The sequence below is a fragment of the Trichechus manatus genome, unplaced genomic scaffold, assembly GCF_000243295.1.
Source record: "Trichechus manatus latirostris isolate Lorelei unplaced genomic scaffold, TriManLat1.0 scaffold00245, whole genome shotgun sequence".
In the NCBI taxonomy this organism is placed as follows: domain Eukaryota; kingdom Metazoa; phylum Chordata; class Mammalia; order Sirenia; family Trichechidae; genus Trichechus; species Trichechus manatus.
The window spans coordinates 2,180,823-2,191,884 of record NW_004444181.1 but is presented as its reverse complement, the minus strand read 5'-3'; the positions used below and the strand labels follow the sequence as shown (position 1 = coordinate 2,191,884).

The window sequence follows — 11,062 nt, the reverse complement described above, 5'->3', positions numbered from 1 at the left end:
GTGCTGACCCTGAGTTCCTGGCTTGGGAGAGCCAGTAGCTTATTTGTTTCCTCTCCAACGCCAGGAGAATGGGTCAGGGCACGTTTTGGGATCTACTTCTGGCCCAGTGGACTCCTGGTGCAGAGCGGGGAGGGAGGAGGTAAAAGGGAGAGAGGTTTTTCCTAAATGGGCTTTTTTTTTTTTTTTTAAATCCCCGCGAAAGGCCACACACATGTACTTATCTTTAGCTACTTGGGAGCTGCTTTTCACTGGTTCGGAGCGTCCAAGCAGAATCTGTGCTGCTGGATCTCTCTCAGTGTAGAAACTGCTTTCCGAGTGCGCGCACAGCTGTTTGCCTGCTTCACTGTGTGCGAAGAGTTGCTGGCGCGGCTGAAGAGTTGCCGTCCCATCGCCACCGCTCTGGTGCTGCTGGTTTCTTCCAAACTGTCTCCCTCTCCCCCCGCCACTCAGTCTGATTCCTCAACTTTGCCTCATTCAGGGCTCCTAGATATTCATATATAATCAACTCACTTGTTTTTCCAAGTCTTTGTTCTAAGAGGGTTATAGGAAGCGTCTGACTACACCGCCGTCTTGGGTCCGTTCCCTATTTTTAAAAATATTCTTGAACTTTATTCTGGGATGCAGTTAAGTTACTTGGAAACATTTTGATTTTTGGGTCTTGCTTTGTTAGGTGGGGTAACAATAGTGTTTAGTATAGGGCTAATTCTCCCCACTATTGAAGCAAAAGCCTTTGAGTACTGTAACCAGTGCACTGTAAAATGTGAGGTTTTCTACCCTTGTTGGTGGGAAGACACACTATTCCTGGCCCTGTGTGTCTTTCAAGGACTGTTCTGTTTTCTTTCCTTACATTCTTGCACTGATCAGGACTCACCTGAAGAGTCGAGAGGGACTCTGCAGATCTCTGGATCTCTCTGCAGCTCTGTTACTCTGCCCTGTGATCCCTGGCTGCCTTGACCTTCCTGCACTCCAGCCTTTCCTCCTAACTTGGGGAGCCCACTGGGTTCTGCCTGGGTTCCTTCTGCCCTGACTGGCCTGGACATTCCCGGCAGTGAGCTGAGGCACTCAAAGGACTTACCACGTTTGTGTCCCATTTCTCAGGGATTGTCCTTCCTGATGGCCAGCCACTTAAGAACTATCGTTTTATACATTTTGCCTGGTATTTTAGTTGTTTCAGGTGGGAGGGTAGATCCAGTCCCTGTTATTTCATGGCTGGAAGCAGATGCTGTTTTTAATTTTTTCATCCTTTATGTGAATGAATATAATTAAGTCAACGGAACATTAAAACATCTTTTGATAAAATGCTTGTAAGTAATCCTGGTGGCATAGTGGTGAAGAGTTTGGCTGCTAACCAAAAGGTCTGCAGTTCAGAATCCTTGTTTTTCCTTATTAGGAAGTGACACCTCAGGCTGCCTTGCCTCATTCACACGTCGTTTTCACTTTTCTCTCGTTTGGACCTCAAGTGCCCATGGTTCCTGACACCCTGTCCTCTCTGGTTCCTGCGTGGCTCTCTGTTATTTATATATTTATGTATAAATAAATAAAATAGATATCAAAAAACTGAATTCTTTTGTAAAGCAGCAAATGAATTAGTTTTTAGTAAAATTATGTCACTTATGTCCCTTGGGAGAAGGCTTTTTGGAGGGAATTGTTTCCTTTGGGATCTTTGTTTTTATTCGTGTTCCTTTTCTGCCCTTTGTCCCCACATTCCCTCCTACAGACAAATCATCACCAGAGCCAGGTCAGGAACTGATAAACCTGCCCTACCGCTTGGTGTTTGCCGTGGCTTCGGAAGACTCCGTGCTTTTATATGACACCCAGCAGGCTTTCCCTTTTGGTTATGTGTCTAACATACATTATCACACCCTGAGTGACATTTCATGGTGAGTCGCTGGTGATGCCACCCTTCTGTCAGTGGGGGCTGGCGTGTTGCTATGATGCTGAACAGGATTCACTGAAGCATCCAGACTTAGATGCACTAGGAAGAAATGCTTGGTGATCTACTTACAAAAACCAGTCCGTGAAAACCCTGTGGATCACAATGGTCCGATCCTGTTGTGCATGGGGTTGCCATGAGTTGGGGCCGACTTGACAGCAGCAACAGTGACAATAAGCTGGTGATAGGGGCAGGCGAATGCAGGCAATGTAGTGCGTGTTACCCTGGAATAGACCCTTGATTAGGGAGTGTTGCATCACTAAAGATGGCTTTTTTTTTTTTCTTGTTTTTCATCGTGCTTTAAGCGAAAGTTTACAATTCAAGTTAGTCTCTCATACAAAACTTTATACATACATTGTTCTGTGACCCTAGTTGCTCTCCCTATACTGTGACAGCATACTTCTTTCCACCCCTGATTTCCCGTATCCATTCCACAAGCTCCTTACCCTCTCTGCCTTCTCATCTCACCTCCAGACAGAAGCTGCCATTTAGTCTCATGTGTCTAAGAGGCACACTCTTCACGAGTATCATTTTATGTCCCATAGTCCAGTCTAATCTTTGTCTGAAGAGTTGGCCTTGGGAATGGTTTTAGTTTTGGGCTAACAGAGAGTCTGGGGGCCATGTCTTCCAGGGTCTCTCCAGTCTCTAAAGATGGCTTTTTTTGTCCTTATTTATCTTTTTTCTTTTTTTTTTTTTTTAAAGGAATCAACATTAAAAGGAAACCCATTTATAGTTTACCACAATATTTGCCTCCTGTTTTAACAGCAGTGGGTTTTGATGCTGTTCAGATCTCCCTGTGGGGGTCATCTGTTTTCAGTAAACTGAAGGACAGCCCCATGGCTCCCTGATTGTTTAGGGAATCAGCAGGCCCCGCAGAGCTGCCCCTTCGGGAGAAAGCCCACACCCGCAAGGCCTTTCTGCCCAGACAGAGGTGCTGGAGCACCAGAACTGTCCTGCGGAAGCCACTGCACCTTTCTGCCTTCAGCCCTCAGCTACCTCTTGGTTCCCTGATTCAGTGTCCTTGGCCGACTTGTGCCCAGGGTGAGTGCTGGCTGAGGTCTGGCCACTCACAACCTGTGGCTTTCTCTTCCAAAGTCCCTTTTTCTTCTTTTTAATTTTCTTTTGACCTCGAAGCACAGGTTGTCTCACCTTTGTTCAGGTGAACTCTGGTGCCAGCGAAGGTGTGCTGCGGTGACTTAGAAAATTGAGATGGGGTTGGGAAAGGAATGTGCGTGGCCAAGGAGTTGACACAAACCTTTGAGTTATGGTTTCTCCCCTGGCTTTTGCCTTCAGACAAAGCTTGCGATTTTGCCTGAGCTTCCGTGTGAGGACACATTGTGGTGTGTGGTCCTTGGCAAGGTTTCTGACTTCTCTCTCCTGTTTTGGGGAACAAGGTCCAGCGATGGGGCCTTCCTGGCCATTTCTTCCACAGACGGTTATTGTTCATTTGTGACGTTTGAGAAGGATGAACTTGGAATCCCTTTGAAAGAGAAGCCAGTTTTGAGCGTGAGTACTCCTGACACAGCAAAGAAAACGAAGAGTCAGATACACCAGGGGTCTTCGCCAGGACCCAGATCGGTGGAGGGAACCCCCACCAGCAGGACCCAGGACCCCAGCAGTCCCAGCACCATCCCCTCTCAGGCCAAGCTGTCCCCAACCCCACCTGCAGTCAAGGACATGCCCTCAATGACCCCTGGTGTCAAAGGCACCTTGCCAGGGTCTGCAGAAGAGAAGAAGACCCCGCAGCCCAGTGGTCCCAGCATGAAAGCCCACCTACCCCGCAGGGTCACTCTGAACACGCTGCAGGCCTGGAGCAAGACACCGCCCCGGTAAGAGCTGGTGACACAACAAGAAATTGTCATTGAAGTGTGAGACACTGAGTAAAAACTGAAAACCCCAACCTGTTAGAGGGGATTCCATACAGCACATAGGGCATCCTGCTGCTAGAGAGAGTCCTTATCACCAAATCTGAGAGTGTCACGTTCTTGCTTAGAGACTCTGTTGGTTCCCTGTTTCCTGCCTGTAGGGTAAGGTGTAGACTCCTGCGTGCGGTGGTGCAGGGACTGTGGGTTGGCTGCAGCCTGTAGCTGGACCATTGTCTCTCTTCCCCTGCTCACGTGTGCCTCAGTCTCCAGCCCAGAGTACACCCTGCCCTCTGAGACCTTTGGGCCTTTACCCTTCTCCAGAACATGGTGTGTATCTTCTCCCCTTGGTGACGCTAGCATCCTCCTGAGACACCTGTTGGAGCGTCCCTCCTCCACTCCCGGCCTTTGTGGCTGCTCAGCACTTCTGTCTGTCACAGCACGTCACTTCGATTGCAGGTGCTGGTTTGTGCTTCCTTTCCCTGCTATAGCGGGAGTCCCTCAAGCACAGGAAGAGTGTCCTTGTTCTCTGCCTCTGCTCTCCTCCCCAGGGTGGTAGCAGGCACTTTACCACATGTAGGAAACCAAACAGCATCTTCTTAAGACTGTAGGGGTTTCCAGCAGACTGGCTCATGGTGAACAGTTCTTTCTGGCCTGATAATCAGATCATCTCCGTGGTGATGCGACAGTGGGTTCCTTCCCCGTTCATGTCAGTCTGGCCGACATCTGTGCCTGAGCTCACTGCTCACGCTGCAGCCAGGGAACCATAAACGCATGGCTGCCCCTCCAGCGGCGAGCAGCAGTTAGCCTTTGCTTTCCTTCCTTTGCCCCTCTGACATTCAGTTATCCCCCCTGACTCTGTAGTTCCTTCTCCACTGATCCCTCCACCTCTCTCCTAACGTTCCAGGTCTACTGATTTGGGAGCTTTGCAGGTGGGTGGGGGTGTGGGGGGTGCAGACAGCGATCTTGACAAGGGAGGAGGTGGGGGTGATGGGCGATGATAGAGCGCTCCATGCTTCTTTTCTCGACTGTGTTCATATCACTTCACGGGCAGATTCGTTATACAGACCAGGTGTGCAGCTCCCGTTTAATCTCCTGTTTCTGTCTGCAGCCCACAATGCATTTTTTATTTTTCTATTTGTGTTTAGGTGGAGGAAGGGAGTGGGAAGATGTCCTTTTAAATATCTTTGATAGATAACTTTTTTTTCTCTCTTAATTTCTTCTAAAGTATTTATCAAGTGTCTTACAGCTGTAAATATTTTTTAATAATAGTCGTTGAAAATTAAGGGTCTGGATTTTATAAAAGAATGATCCATGTTTGGGAGTTTTCCAAACGTAGAAATCATGTGTGGTATCATGTATATATCATCTAGCAGGCGCTCAGCACACTTGGTAATAACAAAATACAGGTTTTGAAACCTTCGGATGGCTAGTTAAAGTTGACCGTGATACATGTGATAGTTTTACTCAATATATGAAGGTAATCCTTTGTTACTAAATAAGTAGGCATATCAGCATTGTGTTTAATGCCTTGCATAATGATCAACTGATATTTTTAAGTACTTCCTTTAGTAGTTTTGAGATTCAGTATCATACATAAGCAATTCAGACACTAATGAACCATGCACTCCTTTTCTTCTTCTTCTTAATCTAGGAGGATTAACTTAATACCCTTAAAGACAGATACTCCACCAAATTCTGTACCAGCCAGTGTAATATTCACCCCTTCCACAGAAGAAATTCAGTCAGGTAAGTGATAATTTTATGCGTTTGAATGTCTTCTCCTTTGTTCTTTTGGAAATGAACACCACCTGATTTCAAGTGAGTTCTGAGACAGCAAGGATGTATCCTGTTAGAGCTGTCATTTAAACTCACAGCTGCCTGTTTACGTCTCAGCAGGGAGACCCTCCTACCAGTAAAAGCAGTCACTGTGAGCTAGATAGTGGGTGCAGGAGATGAGTAGATCAGGGGTTTTCAGTCTCAGCACTGTTAACATTTGGACTGGATAATTCTTTGTTGTAGGGGCTGTCCTGTGCAGTATAGGATGTTTAGCAGCATCCCCGGTCTCTGCCCACTGGATGCCAGTACCCCCCCACCCCCAGTCATGACAGTCCTAACTGTCTCCAGACATTGCCAGATGCAGATGTCCCCTGGGGGCAAAATTGCCTCCAGCTGGGACCCACTGGTATAAATCCTTCACCTTGAATCAACATAGGATCTTGCCAGGCAGTTTGATTCCTTATCTTGGCACTCTATTTTGTAAATGTCAGTTCTTAGTTTAAAGAAGTCTTTGTTTATTAGCAAACCCTATGCTTCTTCATGTTTCAGAGGTACCTGGAGACCCTCAGTGCTGTCACCCAGAGCTCAAACGTCCCAGGCTCAGTGAAAACAGTGACAACACCCAGAGTGTGGACCCTTGATGAGACCTGCCTTCTGCCCAGCCTGGGAACCCCTGTGCACAGAGGCTGAGGTGAAGACGCCTGGGACCAGTGGCCTCAAACGGGCCATGACAGACGCTTGTAAATTGATTTCTGTAAAAGAAAATACACATGTGCCGATTCTTCTCCAGAAATATGTTTGCTGTTGTATTCAGTATACATTTTTTTTTATTGTGGTAAAATTTATATATAACAAAATATGCCAATTCAGTAATGTTCACATGTACAGTGCAGTGACATTGATTATGTTCATCATGTGCAGCCATAACCGCTCTCTGTTTCCAGTTTTTTTGCATCACCCTTAACAGGAGCTCAGTGCCCTCTAAGCAGTGACTCTCCTTTTCTCTCTCATCCCAGGTAACCACTAATAAGATCTGGTGTCTGTACATTTGCCTGTTTCATCTAAGTAGGATCATACAGTGTCTGTCCTTTTGTGTCTGACTCACCTCACTCAGCGTCATGGTTTCAAGGTTCATCCGTGTTGTCGCGTGTGTCAGGACGTCATTTCTCCTTACGGCTGAGTAACATTCCGCGGTCTGTAATACACTGCGTTGTCTTCATCCGTTCATCTGTTCATGAACGTTTAGGTTGTTTCCACCTTTTGGTTCTGACTAACAACACATTTTTAACTTGGGGATGTGAACATTTTAATAGTCTAAACCCTCTTTTTTAAGTTTTTTTTTTTTTTTTAATTGTACTTTAGATGAAGGTTTACAGAACAAATAGTTTCTCATGGCTAAACCCTCTTTTTGATGAGCTTCTTAAACAAGCATTTCAGTATTATCTGTGTGAGCATCGGTGCATCCTCCCTCGAAACACTTATATGGAAGTATAGACAGTTTATTTATGAGTGGATGCTCTCTAAAGTTGGAATCAGAAAGAGGAGAAAATAATCTGAGATTTATTCTGTTGAATTTTAGAATGTTTGAAGTGATGATCTGATTTCGCTTCTAATTAGTTGGTTAATTTCTGGAAGTTCGTTATGTTTATTTTCTGAATCTAAAGGTAACCAGTGCTCATTCTACAAAGGTAGTGAGCTGCAGTGAATTGAAAAATGGGCTGGAGATGGGAGTCACCCAGAAGTCACCCTTGTTAATATTTTGACGTTTCCTTCTTATTTTCTTTTTTTGAGAGAGAGTTGAGGTTTTACTTGAGATACAATTTGGTATCCCAGTAAGTTAACTTTTAAAATTGGTTTTTCAGAGCAAAAAAAGTAACTTGACATAGCAGTTTGTCTCTGCCTTTGCTTTCTCGGGTCCTTGGGATGACATTATGTTCCCTTTTTCTATTACGAGTAGAAGTGGGAGTTGTGGGGTAAGATGTACACAGTGATGTCGATGGCCCAGTGAGGCAGCCACACACCTTTGGTGCCGTCTCTTAGCTCAGGTGCTCCTGGGGGCCGTGGCCCATGGTTCTCTGGCAACTGTGCTAGCACTGCTTCCTCCCACTTAGAAGGGGTGCCAGCTGGATCTTGTGATGCTTGGTGCTCGTCATTGACGCAGCAAACACAATGCATCCTGCAAGTGAGAGGTGTACACTGGGGCTCTCTTCCCAGTCTCTGCAGCCTGCAAATTTGAAACAGATCAGAAGGGGGGGGGGCTCCGAACCTACTACCAGTTAAGTCTCTGACCTGATGGAGGTGAGGAGTAGAAGAACACACTTTTGAACTCAAGTCAGCAGCAACAGAGAAAATCATTGGAAAGAAGCATCAATTGTTGCTTAACCCACAACCTAGGAAACCAGAAAAAGTGTGCTCCCCTTGAGACGGGAGGGTGGTAAACTGGGGGTAATTTACAGTGTAGGTATACATGTGTACTGGTAATACTGCATACTTGTAATATTGCGGGTACTGGCCATGTTCAAAATGGAAATGACTAAAAATGCTACATATTATCTCTTTTGAACAGTGGTTAACAAGCATGACTGCTAACAGAAAGGTTGGAGGTTCGAGTCCACCCAGAGATGCCTTGGAAGAAAGGCCTGTCAATCTGCTGAAAAATCAGCCACTGCAAACCTTATGGAGCACAGGTCTACTCTGACACACATGGGGTTACCATGAGTTGGAGTTGGCTTGATAGTAACTGGGTAATTGGGTCCCTATACAAACAGTGACCAGGGAGCAGGCCAGCTTCCCTGGCCTCACCCCAGCCGAGGAAAAATGTTAGGTCTTAGAGACCTGTCTTTTGTGCAGCAACAGTAGGAGAGCTGGTGGGTGGAGGCAGGACGTACCTTAGACCTGAAGTGTGCATTTCTGGAAATGATTAACTGCCTGTTAATCAGTTGTCATCCTTGAACATACATGACAAAATCATCGATAAGAGACTAGGTGATGTTACTTCCGGGTCCTGATCTAAAACCACCGCCCCCAGCTGGATTGTTTATTGAGGAGGCCTTTTTCTAAAGGAGCCTAGGCTGAAGGCAGACAGGATTCCACCGTTATACCTGGTTCCTGTTTGGAAGCATTCCTCACCAATTTGGAACTGTAGTTGAGTGGAGTGTGTTTTGTTTTGGCCAGTATTTCCAGGCAAGCTGTCTTATGTAACGTCGGCTGTCAAATGTTAATCCCTGCTGCTAGTTTAGAAGTGAGGTGAGGAAGGAGACCTTGACGTGTGACCCTTGGAGTCTGGCAGCGTGATAACAGGGACAGGTGTGTGCCCCTTACCTGGAGCACTCTGAGGGGGCAGCTGAAGGCGAGCCTCCATCCCATGCTGTTGGGTGGGACAAGGGGTGTGTGCCATCTCTGGGTCTGCAGTGGTAATGACACCAGAGTGCCACAGGGGCAGGGGCTCCAGCATAGGAGTTAGGGGCGGGGTCACATTCAGTCCTCATCTTCCTTTTCTGTTTGTGAAAGCAGCCACATGTGATCTTTAAATGGTGGCATTGACCCTCCTTACAAAATCATGATTAGTGTCAATTTAAACAATGTAGGTCCATAGTCCTTGGCTCTTGGAAGTTCATGTGGGGGGAGCGAGGGAGTCGGGGGTGAGCTGGTCCATCCCTCTTTCTCAACCCTGAGTCTCCCAATTCTCCCGAAGCTTCCCTTGGTGTGTTATTTTGCTGTATTTCAGTCTTTGGGACTCTCACCTGCGGTATGTGTGTGTGAGAGAGAAAGGCAAACAAATCTTGGACAAGTTGTTTTATTGATCTGCACCTTAGCTTCTTCATCTGAAAAATCAGGATGTTGCAGTACGTCTTTTCGGCTCAAAGATCTCTGACTTTGCCACTCTGACAGGGAGAGGGGTGAGAGAACAGGAATGAAGAATGGAAGCTGCTGGAAGATAACCAGATGATCATTTCCCTTCCCTTTTGACGGAGGAAACCGACACCTGCGCTCGTGCTTGAGCCTCAGTGGCCCCTGGAGGGCACTGGCCCCACTGGATCTGCTCCATAGAGGGGCTTCCTAGGCCTGAAGGCTAGAGGGGAGGAGAGGAGAAACTGTCCTCCCAGGCTGCGCAGCCCCTCCTCCCTGCGTGAGTGGGTCCCGGCTAGGCTCAGGGAGCAGCTGGACCAGAGTGGCCCTGGGCACCAGCTAGACCTAGAGGGGGGTGGGGGGCAGGGGAGAGGATTATGGAAGTAATACATGAATGCTCATTCATTCATTCATTCAAATACACTCAGGAACAAAACGGCAGAAATCTCTGCCCGATTTTCGTTTATGGAGCTTACATTCTGGTTGAGGGAGACCAACAGTAAGCAAAGTAAATGTAGTGTTAGGGAGGGACTATGGAAGAAACAGCGGTGAAGGTGCTAGGAGGGCTGGGCTGCAGGGCAGGCTGCAATGAGAAATAGGAGGGCAGGGGGCCTCCCTAAGAAGGGTGGAGAAGGAAGTCATCAGATCGGGGTTCAGGCTTTCCCAGGAGCTGAATATCCTTCTCAACTCAGGGTCTGGTGTGTTCCACATGCAGGTTGGGTGTTTTGGTTCCCTGGGCTCAGCCTAAGGTCCCTGAGTGGCGCAAGCATTTTGCGATCGACTGCTAACCTAAAGGTTAACCAGTGCTGTGGAAGAAAAGCCTGATGATCTGCTTCCGTAAAGATTACAGCCAAGAAAACCCTCTGGAGCCTAGTTCTACTCTGACACACATCGAGTTGCCATGAGTCGGAATTGACTCCACGGCACCGGGAGTTATTTTTTTTTTTAAACAGCTAGACTGTCAGGTGGTGGTGTGGAATAACGAATTTTCTTCAGTTTTGGCCTCTACAATTTATCTCCGACCTTGGTCGCCACAAACAAGGTCTGCATGGAGAGAAAAATGCTTTCACTAACCAGGAGCCCCTACAGAAGTGCTATTTTTTATTCAAGTTTTGGCCCTGAGAGATGGTGTGAAGCGGCAAGTGTTAACTCTTTTAAAGACGTGGTAACCAGCATATGGCAACCACTACATGGGGATCAATATACTGGCCCTCTTTAATTAATGCCCAGACCTACTTGATATCTACTGTCACACAACGTGACCTGGGAAAGGTATTTCAGATGTTACAAGTCTTTGAAATAACTCTGGATCTCTCTGCTCTTGTTCAAGTACTTGTCAGGTTTGAGGAGAAATGTGTGCTTGGATGTTACCTGGGATGATGAGGTAAGTGTGAGGTATCAGCCCCTCCAGGTCTTCTCCCCCTGCTCCCCACAATCCGCCTCCTCTCCACTATATCCTCCACCCACCAAGCATATGGATCTGGCTTTAGCTGTGGTTCCCAGTCTGGCTGTGCATCCGATCACCCGTGGAGCTTCAAAAACCAAACCCAAACCATGGTCTCGGGGAACATCTAGCTCAATTGGCATAACACAGTTGATAAAGAAAATGTTCTACATTCTACCTTGGTGAATAGCATCT

At 46.9% G+C, this 11,062-nt stretch overlaps 1 protein-coding gene across 2 annotated transcripts in view; it reads left to right on the top strand.

Annotated features, from left to right (window-relative positions):
- CHAF1B (chromatin assembly factor 1 subunit B) overlaps positions 1-6,215 on the top strand; it is a 28,400-nt gene extending 22,185 nt beyond the window's left edge. For both annotated transcript variants that reach the window (XM_023724423.1, XM_023724424.1), the window contains 4 exons: positions 1,718-1,880; positions 3,328-3,762; positions 5,450-5,544; positions 6,124-6,215. In XM_023724423.1, coding sequence (XP_023580191.1) covers positions 1,718-1,880; positions 3,328-3,762; positions 5,450-5,544; positions 6,124-6,215 — 785 coding nt within the window. The remainder of the gene's footprint in view (positions 1-1,717; positions 1,881-3,327; positions 3,763-5,449; positions 5,545-6,123) is intronic.
- The last annotated feature ends 4,847 nt before the right edge of the window (positions 6,216-11,062 follow it).